Genomic DNA, 13,085 nt, shown 5'->3' with positions numbered 1-13,085 from the left:
CTTAATGTATAAATAGTATAATATTACACATTTTTTAACATTTAGGTTTGCTAAATTTGTCATTAAATTAACATGGTCTAAGAGGTTCACATGAGAGAAAATATAAATGGATCCTCCAAGAAATCCTGATGTATAAATACGCTGTTATTAAGTAACAAAATGATTCTTTGTGCATTTTTTTCACTGAGAACACTGGTAGTCTGAGGATTCATTACTACTCTGATTTTGTACGAGTGGTAGAAAACAGCAAAAAAATTTTCAATTTCTTAACCAAAAAAATAATCTCCTAGTTTTCTTTGAAATGTTATTAACTTTTAATGATAATACATTCTTATGTACAAATGCAAAAGGCGCAAAAGTATATTTCTTTTAATGTTCATTGGACACCTACTATATGTCAGATACTGTTCAAGGTACTGGAGATATAGCAGTAATCTGAACAAAATCCCCGCCTTCATGGAGCTTACATTCTAATGGAGGCAACAGTTGAAATACATGGTAAATCATATATAATTATAAATATTACGTTAAGAGGTATTAAGTGCTATGGGAAAAAAAAGAATACTGAGTAAAAGTGGGTTAGGTGCTGTTAGGGGAACTGTGGTTTTAAGTAGGAAGGTAAAGGTAAGCTTCATTGAGAAGAAAATTTGTACTTAGACTTGCAATAGGTGAGGGGGTGAGTCTTGCAGATGTCTGGGGAGAGAGCATCCTTGGCAGGAAGAATAGTTATTGAGGTGGGGCAGAGGCCTCAAGGTGCAGCAAAGACTCCTACATGTCTGGACAAAAGGGAGTAAAGGAAAATTGTAGAAGGTGAGCTTCCAAAGGAACTCAGAAACAATAGATGAATGGAGTGGGGCATGGGGGCCAGATTATGTGTGTTTTACTCTGAGTTCAATGAGGAGCCACTGGAGACTTTAGAGCAGAGACATGATGTGATTTGACCTAAACTGAAAAAGAATTGCTCTGGATCCTGCAAGGAAAAGTGACTCTAAGAGGACAAGGATGGAAGCAGGGACTGCTACCAGGAGACCAGTGCAGTAGTTTAGAGAAGAGATGTTGGTGGCGTGCACTTGAGCAGGAAGAGTATAAATAATAATTGTTTGGATTCTGGAAATATTTTTGTGTGTATATTCATTCTACGAAGACAAGAAAAATTAAGTTTCCCTCCCTCTGTTGTACCTCAAGTCACTTAGTTCATTTCCCGGAGGTAACCACTGACACTAGTTTCCAGTTTTTTGTTCAAACTTTTATGTGTGTGTGTGTGTGTGTGTGTGTGTGTGTATTTTTTTTTCCTCTGCCATATATCAGCGATGGCACATTATATACAGTGTTCTAAGCTCTGCTTTTTACCGAATGATATCTTGGATTATTTTATATCAATAGAGCATCCTCATTCTTTCCAAAATTGGAATATGATTCAAGTGTGTGGATTTATCCTTATTAATATTCATTTATAGATACATTTTATATCACATCCTTATACATATATAATTTTATGTATTTTCAAGAATATCTGCAGAAGCCCTATCATTGGAATCACTGTATTAAAATATACTAATTTGTGGTAGATACTATCAAATTGCCCTCCATGGGTTTATACCAATATTTACTCCTACATAATATGTATTTCTACACTTTAAAAAATATACAGCAAAAATAAATGAATAAATAAAAATAATAAAAAAATTAAAAAACATAAAACTAACTTCTGTATTCACAGTATTTATTGAAATTGACACTATTCATTCAATGGGTGAATTCTTCTAACGACCAAAGACATCTTAGGGAAGAAATGAGGAGACTCATCACCCAGTTATGTGTTGAAACTCAACAGTACTTTAGTATGATTTCAATATTGTATATTAGAACACATTTTTAGAGTATTTTGAAATTTTTAGTTCTTCCAAAAAGTCTATCAAGCAGGTTGGTATTCTTACAATGATGTCATAGCATAGGGCCTTGCTCCTTGTAAATGTTCAGTAAATATTTGTTCAGCGAGTGAAGAAATGAATGCAAATGCGTATTTGATTCCTAAGAAGGCTTTTCTACTGGAGACACATTCCAGATCACACAATGACTTAATGTTAGTGACAAGAATAAGTGTCAATATTCCTGACTTCTAATAAGCACTCTTTTTTTTTTTAATTGTGGTAAGAACATTAGTGTGACATTAACCTTCTTAACACATTTTTAAGTGTGTAATACAATATTGTTAACTATAGGTGCAAGGTGGTACAGCAGATCTGTAGACCTTATTTATCTTGTATAACTAAAACTTTATATCCACTGAGCAGCAACTTCCCATGTTCCCCTTTCTCCAGTCCCTGGCAACCACTATTCTACTCTGTTTCTATGAGTTTGACCAGTCATGCAGTATTTGTCCTTCAATGACTGGCTCATTTCACTTAACATAATGTCTTCCAGGTTCATCCATGTCATCACATGTGGCAGGATTTCCATCTTTTTTAAGACTGAAAAATATTCCATTGTATGTATATACCACATTTTCTTTATCCATTCATCTGTTGCTAGATATTTCGGTTGTTGCCATATCTTGGCTATTGTGAATAATCTAACCAGCCCTCTTTTCAATGTTATACTTACATACTACTCTCAAATCAATTCCCTGATTTAGCATCTTTATACACTTATTCTGTGGTTTCTTCAAGTTGTTCTCAGCAGGGGCACCAACAGCATGTGCTGAGGTAGAGGATAGAGAGGACGAGGGGTGAGGGACAGAGGAACACCTGGAGAGGAGGCAAGATGCAAGAGGTTTTTTGTAAATAGCTGGGTTTAAAATTAATAAGTAAAAGGCCCCAAGCCTTATAGCCACATGAGTTCAAAAACCACTTCCCTCTCTCTTTTTTTTAAATTAGATTTCATTTTTTTTCAGAGCACTTTTAGGTTCACAACAAAATTGAGTGTAAAGTATAGAGAATTTCCATATGCCCCCTGTGCCCACACATGTACAGCCTCCCCCATTAACAACATCACTCACCGGAGCGGTCCACTTGTTACAAATGATGAACTTACATTGACATCGTCTCCCAAAGTCCATAGTTGACATTAAAGTTCACTCTTGCTTTATATTCCATGGGTTTGGACAAATATATAATGACATGGATCCACCATTATATTGTCATACCAACTTTTAAAGCCAGAGATTTTCAACCAGCTGATCCAGTAAGGGGAAAGTGTTTACAAAACTTCCTAAAATGGGCTTTCGTCTGCTGCTACTCATGGGTGTGTAGCCTGTGCCTCAGGTGGGTTGGGATGGATAAAAGATTGAGAATCACTGCTCTAGATAAAGTCACATCCTCTCCTCTCCCCTCATCCTCACTATTCTTTCTTTTTTCCATGTTCTTTCTCCTTCTTCTTGCCCAGGAATAAAGAGTGCTAAGTCAAGATTATCAGAAGAATCTGACTCAAGAAATACTTACTCTCTAATCCTCACAAACTAAAGACCTTTAGGGAGCTCCAAAAATTTAGTTGTAGGAATGGCAATTTTTTGAATAGAGTCATCTCAAATTTTAATGTAGGCCTAAGTACTGTGGAATGATTTTTGAGAGCCTCTTCTTACTATAGTGAAAATAGCATAGAGATGTAAAAAGAAAAGTCATCAGTTCAAATTATCTGGAAAGCATTTGAAAGAAACATCAGTTGTCTGAGTCATCCCAGAAGCCATTCTAAACTTTGAAGGAGTCAGAAGAAATTATTTTTAACTCGATGCTGGTAGAACAAGTGCATTCTGTAGGGAAAATGAGGATAGAGTTCTATTTTATGTGCTGTTTCAGCTCCAGTAAGGATCCCAATGTGACTGGGGTCTGGGAGAGAGTTGTGGAGAGATTTATGTCCAACCCGATGATGCCGCACTGAGTTTACATATTTGTGGACAATCAGAGAAGATTTTTGAAAAGTGTCTGTTAAAATCGGGCAAGAATGTACTTTGATTTTGTATTTTAATTGTACTGAGACAAATTGCAATACACTGAGCCTGGTCAAAAAGGTATCTCTCTCTCTCTCTGTTCACTAACAAATGCAGGGTCAAACATTATTTAAATATTAGCAGAGTTGTTCTTGCCTTCTGCCTGAAGGTGGGCTTTTTCAACTCCCCAAATAGCCCTGGGCCCCAGAGCTGGCATCTCTCTCGCCATGGGATAAATGACAGAGTGGTTGTCAGTGAAAGAGAGGTGGAGGTATTCTGATTCCTCCTATTGCTCTGTTCAAGGCCAAAATGGAGGTCCACAGTGACCCCCAGTCATGACTCTCTTATCTCATTTGAGACCCTGAGAGGCAGTTTTCACTCTTTTATAGAGATATAACAGCAAGCAGGTATGATTTTAAATAGGGAGGCATTAGGTCAGGAATTGGCAAACCAAGTGTTCTGCTCCCTGATGGCAGATGTGCAGGCCATATGTTGGAAGGGTTACAGAGGTCTTGGTGTGCCTTGGGATGGTCTAAGCTGTGAGGATAAAAAGCTGCAGTTGCACCTGCAGTCTCAGGACCCATCAGGGGAATTCTTCTGAGTCTCCCTGAACACAAACAGAATTGAGAGCTGAGAGAGAATTTTGGCAGTCACTTGAGTTGAAGGATGTGTGTTTGTGCATGTGCATGTGTGTATAGGTATGAATGTGTGTTTCGTTAAAGAAAAAATATTCACTAACATTTATTAAAGATGGTAAGGCAGACTTTATTCAGGACCATCGCAAAAGATGTAGGGAACACTGAAATAAGATTTTACAGTGAGGGTGAGAGATTGGGCCCAATTCGGTGTACAGTATGGGCAGGTGGGAATTTATAGATGAGGAGCAGGATGGGGGAATCAGTGGATGGAAAATTACTAAGAGGAAACATCAGGGGTAATGGAGGTTCTAGCTAAACTGACCTAATAGGATTCTTGCTGAAGATGGGCCACAGTGCCCAGACATCACCTGGGGTATGGTAGAGGATGAGGATCAGATTTTGAGGGTGGTCAGGTATCGAGAGTGGGGGAGGTTCTGGTTAAACTGACTTAGCAAGAGTCTTGCTAGAACTGGATCTTACAAGGAAGTTCGCAGATAGGCCCAAGAGAAGGTTCAGGAGACTGACTAAAGTTTGGTGAACAAAAAAATCTTTGTCAGTGTTTATGTGTATACATGTGTTTGTACATATTTGTGTATGCATCTGTGTGTATGCATTTCTGTATGTATGTGTGTATATGTGTGTGTCTGTGTGTATGTATGTATGTATATCTGTGTGTGTGTGTGTGTGTGTGGTTGCGGTTTGGTGGGTAGGAAACTCAGGGAGAGGAGGAATCAGTAGAACAGGTCTCTAGTGAGGGTGGCTGTAGTGATACACATTTTTAGACTAAATGACCAAAAATGGTGTTACTGTAGTAATAAAAAAAGAAATGAGAAAGAACTGATTTTAGAGAGAATTTACAATAGCGCCTTTATGAAATCTCTGTAGAACTTTCATCTATGAGTGATGTCTATTTCTTCTCTGAATTCCTATTCCCTTTTTCCTGTTTTAATTGTGCTTCTTACCACGATAAAGCTTGATAATTGCTGTATGTGTACAAATCTCCCTAATTCAGTTTTAACTTTCTGTGTGCAGGAACCATGTTCTTTGAATCACTGGAGGGCTTTATTCTCCTTTCATGTAGATATTCACTAAATATTTGCAGATTGAATGAATGCATTTTCAACACCTTCTTTCTGAATTTTGTTGACATTATTGGGAAAATTTGTAATTAGTAAAGAGTAAACATTTCACTATTCTAAGTGGTTAATAATCATATAATTAAAATGATAACATGATAAGTGGTAAACATCTTGAGTTACAAAGACTTGATAGATACATGTCATCAATGGCGTTATAAATACACATGATTTTAGCATACTAATACTCACATAACCTCTGTGTCTGGATCAAAATCTTCAGAGCCCTTTGAAAAGTTAATAGTGTTACAAAAAGGCCAAGATTGTTAAGTAAATAGTGTTTGAGATCTTACTATTGCAATATATAGAGAAAAAATACATGCACACCTATCTATAAAACTTTCAAAAGGCACATGAAAATTCTGATATGTTTTTATTTTTTAATTTTTAATTTTTTCAAGTTAATTAATTATTTAATGATGACATTGTTTAACAAAATCTGGTAAGTTTCAGCTGTACACTTTAACAGTAAGGCATACATATCTTTACATTGTGTGTTCAGCTCCCATAGTTAGATTTCTTTCTGTTACCACATATTGGACCCCCTTTCCCCCGTCTCCTTCCCCACACCCTCTGTTGTATGTTTTTAAACACTATTTATTCTTTCATGAGATACTTCTTTTAAAGTTCTTCGTGGCGAATAAAGATGATGATAATGAAAATGGCGGTACCAGTAAGAATTTCTCTAGCATTTTATAATTTATAGAGCTCACATGTATTATCTTGGATTTAACAGTTCATTAGGGGAAGGGACTAGTATCTTCTAACACTAAGTTACTGTTAAAACAAAACGAACAAATTGCAAAGTCATTTTAATGCAAGTGAATTTAGTTAAAATTATACCTAATGTTCTGAAATGCATTTACCGATATTCAAAAGACATCCGGAAATTAAAAACAATACACCTGAAACTAATATAATACTGTGTCAACTGTAATTAAAAATAAAAAAAATACAAGTGAAGTAGTTGAGAAAAATTAAGTATTACATGCATTTCTGTAAGAAGACGGTGCTATTAAATCTGTTGTTATTGTCCACTTCTTGGCTGATTTTATGATTATGGAAAGGCACCTGAGCAGAGAGCAGTCCTGCCGCCCCTTTTCCCCTTTCCCTTCCTCATCTATTTACTGCACCCCTACAATTCTGACGGTTGAGTGTTGCAGTCCATTGGCCCACAAGGTCCTTCAGAGCTTCTGCAGGAGTTAGCACTAAATAACGGTTCACAAAATAATAACATGTAAGCTTTTGTGGGAAAAGATGTATAATAACCATAAAATGAGCAGAAGTATCTCCCCTTAGATGACCTGTTGTTTAGTATATGATAATCAATATTTGCAAACCCTTTGCCGTGGGGAGGGCCGCCTTCTCACCAGTAAGCTGAGTGAAAGAGCTGAAGATTGTCAGAAGGAGAAAAAAAAATAAAACAAAGGAGAAAAACATTGTGATTCAGCAGTTTATAAAAAATAAGACCCAAATAGTATTTACTGACTGAATGTATAGATGAATGACAGTATCTCCAAGAAGATAAAATTTACATGCATGAAATGTAAAATAATAAAATAATGAGATCAGATGCAAAAAAATGTTATCAATTGGATTTCAGAGAAGAGAGAGAATGTCGTAAGGAAAAGCTCGGTGAAGGAAGTGCCCCATAAGCTGGCCATAAGGAAATGAGTCAGTGTGAGAAAATAACTTCGTGTCTGTGTTAGCCTTCTACTGCTGTTTAACAAATTCCCACAAACCTAGTGGCGTAGAACAGCACACATTATCTCGCCTTTCCACAGCGTAGGAGCCCGAGCACGGTTTGTCTGAATCCTCTGCTCAGTCTTAAAGGCCGAAATCAAGGTGCTGACTCAGCTGTGTTCCTCTCTGGACCTCTTCTAAGCTCACGTGATTGTTGGTAGAATTCAATTCTTTGAAATTGTAGGTTCGAGGTCCCTGTTTTCCTGCTAGCTGCCAGCACACTACCTTGCACGTTCCTTGCTATGTGGCCCTCTTGCAAAATGGCTGCTTCCTTCTTTAAGGCTAGAAAGAATCTCCCACTTCTCCCACCCTCTTTTAAAGGACTCACTTGGTTAGGTTAGGCCCACCTGGGGGAAAACCTCTCTTTTGATTAACAAAGTTAATAGATTAGGGATCTTAATTATATCTACAAAATCTCTATTTTTGCCATATACCTAACATAATCATGGGAGTGTTATCTTCCCACTTTTGCTGTATTCTGACTACAAGGACATTGCAGCCCCTGCCCACCCTCGAGGGTGTTATCCAAGAGCGTGGGTCACTGGGGTCGCCTCAGAGCCCTGCCCACTGCAGTGCCTTCTTTTGTAAATGATTCTTTTTGTTGTTCAAACATGTTTTAAAAGTAAAGGTTTTTTAAAAGATTGATTTTAAGAAAATGGGCCCTGGGTGTCAGATGCCTGGCTAAGGAAATAACTTCTCTGAACTTGGAGCTTTTATTTACTTTTACTTAGGGGACCAGCTGTATGCAGTTATTAAGGGAGTGGAAGGGAGTCGGTTATAATTAGAGAAACCCAACTCATCACTTTGATATACTGCCAGAGCTTCCTAACTGGCCTCTTGATGGCTGGTCTTTACTCTCTTCCATCTGCCTCTACTTGCAGTCAAGGTAATCTTTCCAAAATGCACGTCCGATCATGTCACTAACCTGCTTAAAATACTTTCGCTGACTATAAGATGGAACCCAAGGTCTCTAGCCTCCTAGGAAAGGAATGATGCCATTCTCCTTCATACCCCAACACGGGCTTCACGTGCCCTTCATTCACACTCAACTGAGATAGTGACAATAGGGGCTAAGAGGAGGGGATGGATTTGAGAGACTCTGAGCAGGTAGAATTACCAGGATATGATGAGGGAAGACAAGCCTGTTTCACACATGGAAATAAGGAGAACAGGTGCAGAAGCAGATGTGGGAGAGATGAGTTCAGTGGAGGTCACTGTAGAACATCACACCCAAGGATTTCTTGCTGGTTGGTGTTCTATTGGGAACTGTGGGGTTTATAAAAGGAGTGCTAAGCATGACCTCTATAGGGATGAGAATGTATGTGGCCTTCGGAAATTATGGATTCACCAGAAGAGGGGCAACAGAATAATTATCACTGGTAGCAGATTACAGAGGTAGGATAGTAAAGATGTCAGTTAATAGCTGAGTGGAATTTTCCCCACTCCATGAAGTAACCAATAAAAACAATGACAGATAAAACATTGCTTTTCATTGTTTCTGTGGCTTAAATGTTTGGACAACAGGAGACATTTTTAGGATGTAATTTGGGGTGTCCAAAGCAAATATCAGGAAGAGAGATTTCAAATTCATCCTGGTTTTCTCTAATCAACTTTGTCTTTCCAACTATCTTTTGTCGTTTGACCACATACAATCAGGTTAAGAATCTTGAAGGTCTTTTGTCCTTTTTTCGGAATGCAGGGAAGTAGGTCAGTTTTTCTTTTGCTGCTTCGTGTTTCTTCTGGAGTCCAGTTTCTTCTGGAGAGCATTGGGCCAAAAATCTTTAAGCTGCCTAGTCTGCTTTCCTACTATGGGACATGTTCTAGGTAGAATAAACAAAATGGAATGCTGCTTTCCTTCTTGATGGAAGACGGATTCTAATTTCCATTTATCTCTTTTCCTATGTAACAAAGTAGTAGCCACTGTATCAATATCCAGGCAGTTTCCAGCTCATGAAAGTCATTGTGATTCCTCCTTTGGTCACCTAAATGTTACCGTTCCTTTGGAGCCTGCAGGCTAGTGCCAGTGTTGCTGTGGCAGCGACTCATGGAATTCACGTGGCTGCTTGCTGTGGTTGGTGTGACTCCCTGCTGGTGCCAACACTGCACCCTACAAAGTGTGCCCTGCTGGCTTGGCTTCTCACTGAGAGGCACCTCTGCCAGCCTATGTCAACTTTGCTACCTACAAAGCACTTTCCCACTGGGCACACAAAGACTCTTGTTGAAAGCTGTCTATACCCCTTTATTAACTGCTGAAGAAGTTCTAGCCCATTTCAAAGCCCCATAACTTCTGGGAAGGAGTTTCTAAAGCCCTTCCAAAGGGCCGAAAGGTAGAAAGAGGTACTGATACTGATGTGCTGTACCTTCCCTGGTAAAGCCTGCAAACCTCTCAGCTTTTCAGGTACTTGGTCATCTTATAAATTGGGCACTAATGCACAGGATTTCCCTCCTACCTAGGAAGCAGAGTCTAAGCCCTTTCAGCAGAGATTGGTTGGGAGGCTAGCTGAGGTTGTAGTCATATTCTTTGCGTCTAGTTTTCTTGGGCTTGAAAGTATGATGAGGGCAGGTGAAAAGCCTCTGAACAAAACTCATGAAAACATGTATCTTAGGTCTTCCCAAAAGTGACAGGTCGTCTATCTATGTCCTCCAAAAATGTTCATCCATTATGGTGGGATCTGTCTTCCTCTGACAGTGTCCCAAGTTCCTTGGAAACATGGCACATCCAGTCCTGACCTTGGTGTTAGTTTAGGTGATGCTAGGTGATGCTGTGGTAATCCCTGCCCTGCCCCGTCCCCCACCAAATCTCAATAGCTTCACACAATGTAGGTTTATTTGTCACTTACACAAAGTCTCTATCTTGTGGCTATAGCATCTGAAACATATGCCTTCTGTATTAGTTTCCTAGTGCTGCCCAAACAAGATACCACAAACTAGGTGGTTTAAAACACAGAGATTTATTGGTTCTGGAGGCCAGAAATCTGAAGTCAACAGGGCCATGTTCTCCCAAAGGCTCTAGGGCAAGATCCTTCCTTGCCTCTTTCTAGCTTATGGTGGTTGCCAACAATCCTTGGCATTCCTGGGCTTGTAAATGCATCACTCCAATCTCTGCTTCCACCTTTACATGGCCATCTTACCACTGTCTCTGTGTCCAAATTTCCCTCCTCATATAAGGACAACAGTTATTGGATTATGACCTGCCCTAATCCACTATGACCTCATCTTAACTTGACTACATCAGCAAAGATTCTATTTCCAAATCAGGTCATACTCACAGGTGCCAGGTGTTAGGACTTCCACATGTTTTTTGGGAAGGACTCACTTCAACCCATAATACTCAATCTGACACAAGATAAGCAGTTCTGAGACACCAGCTAGGTGTCCTACAATTCAACTGAACTCAGTTCAATTCTGATTCTATCTTTAGATCCTACAGGTTGAAAACTTAGTCCCACAAGAATTATGCGCCCCCCCCCCCGCCCCCCGCATTGGAGCGAAGCACCGCCAGTTGGGGGTATGCCAGAGTGCCTGCCTTCCAGCCACCTCTAAAAATATCTCTTCCCCCGCCCCCACACGCTACCTCCACTTCAGATGCCAATCACGAGTCCAGGTTATCACCTCTGCTTCTGACCAATAAGATATAAATCAGAGAGGTTTCTACCACTTCCTCCTCAGGTTTAATTAACTTGCCAGAGTGGGTCGCAGAACTCAGGGAAAGAGTTTACTTAGTAGAGTACCAGTTTTTTTTTTTTTTTTTTTTTAATAGAAGAGTATAATTCAGGAAAAGCCTGATGGAAGAGATACATAGAACAAGGAATGGAAAAGGGCACGGAGTGTTTATGCTCCCTTTGAGTACTGTACTCTCCCCAGATCTCTACATGTTCACCAAGCTGGAAGCTCTCAAGTAGTTCATATTTTTATGGGGGCTTCGTTATATAGGCACACTTGTTTAAATCATTGGCCTTTGGTGATTGAACTCAATCTCTAGCTTCTTCCTGGGAGTTTGGGGGAGAGGCTGAAAGTTCCAACCCTTTAATCAGGTTGGTGGTTCCCCTGATGACCTACTACTATCCTTAGGTTACTAGGGGCTTTCCAAAACTCGCCTCATTAACATAAACTCAGTTGTAGTTGAAAAGGGCTTGTTATGAATAACAAGACATTTCCATTTGAACTTCATGGCTCTGAAGCATTTCAGGAATTGAGGACAAAAGACCGAATATTATAACAAATTATGCCTCTATGGCTCCTGTATAGGAAATTGCAAGTTTTAGAAGCTATGTGCCAGAAACTGACACATAGCTCCTAAAACTTGCAATATAAATTTCTTATTATAAATTGCAATGTCACACCATCTGCAGTAGTCATGAATTGATGTGAACAGTTGACAAAAGCTTGGAAATACCTATGATGGGGATAGGTAGATAAATATTTGCAATGAAAAACTTGCAATTGGAGCAGTTACATAAACTTGACTATAACTAAAATAATGTGTGTTGACTCAAGTAAACCCTTACTGATACATCTTTTTGTGCCTTTTCTCTCCTTTATAGACCATTGGAACGATCCAGTGAAGATGTAGATATAATCTTTACACGGCTGAAAGAAGTTAAAGCTTTTGAGAAATTTCACCCAAATCTCCTACATCAGATTTGTTTATGTGGTTATTATGAGAATCTGGAGAAAGGAATAACATGTAAGAAATGCAACTCCAGGGGTGTATTGTCGTTTATGGTTTGTGCTTATTTGTAGTTTTCCTGTGGGGATAGATGGCACATGGGGTATTTATATGCCAAATATTTGAGCTTCAGTTGAAGGTATTAGGTAGACATTTCCCTCTACTTTGTTTATTCAATTCCATTTAGGTATTTCCTTAACTCTTTTCTTGCTGTATTCTTAGAAATTCAAATAATGGTTTTCTTGAACCCAAGAAATATATTCATCAGTAGAATGTTAAAGAAAGATAAAGGTCTCTTAACTAATGCTAATAGTAATATTTTGGATTAACCTCAGTGACATCATCTATTTCAGGTATGAATAAGGGGCAGAGGTAATAAAACGATAGGGTGATAACTACATTTACAAAAAGCATTTTTTCATTAAAAAATAATGCTTTTATGTTGGGACACTTTCTGCTGAAGTAACAGAAAACTTTATCCAATTGGCTCGAATAATCAATTACTTGTATAAGAAGAAAAATCAATTACTCATATACCAGAAGTCTTCAGGGTTGGTTAATTAAGGATGGTTTCAGTGTTGGTTAATTAAGTGGCCAATCACATTATTTAGGTGGCAGAGACCTCCATCTTTGTTTTTTTAGTTTGTTTTTCTTTGTTTGGTATGCATTCCCAGATGTTGGCTTTTGTCCTCAGACTTGTCCCAAATGATTCTTAGACATCTATAGCAGTTGGAGACATTACACACCATTACAAAAACATCCTGCCACAGACTATTTCTTCTTGTGCCTCTTTTTCAGAAATCCCCCAGCAGACTTTCTGTATTGTTTTATTGGTCAGAATTGCATCATATGCCCATGTTTAAGCCAATTACTGGCAAAGAAAATGGTATCATGTGATTGAATTAGACCAATTGTGATTACCCCAGTGATGCTAGGAAAGAAACTCACATGCTCTGAACACTTGGCCCTTGAAG

General features: G+C 38.7%; 1 protein-coding gene across 1 annotated transcript in view; it reads left to right on the top strand.

Moving 5' to 3' along the window:
- The window catches only part of RAPGEF4 (Rap guanine nucleotide exchange factor 4), a 279,699-nt gene that overhangs the window by 37,897 nt on the left and 228,717 nt on the right, over nt 1-13,085 (top strand). The window contains exon 2 of the mRNA XM_011357435.2: nt 11,987-12,129. Coding sequence (XP_011355737.1) covers nt 11,987-12,129 — 143 coding nt within the window. The remainder of the gene's footprint in view (nt 1-11,986; nt 12,130-13,085) is intronic.

This window comes from Pteropus vampyrus, unplaced genomic scaffold, assembly GCF_000151845.1.
Source record: "Pteropus vampyrus isolate Shadow unplaced genomic scaffold, Pvam_2.0 Scaffold2, whole genome shotgun sequence".
NCBI lineage: Eukaryota > Metazoa > Chordata > Mammalia > Chiroptera > Pteropodidae > Pteropus > Pteropus vampyrus.
This window is presented reverse-complemented; position numbering and strand designations above follow the sequence as displayed.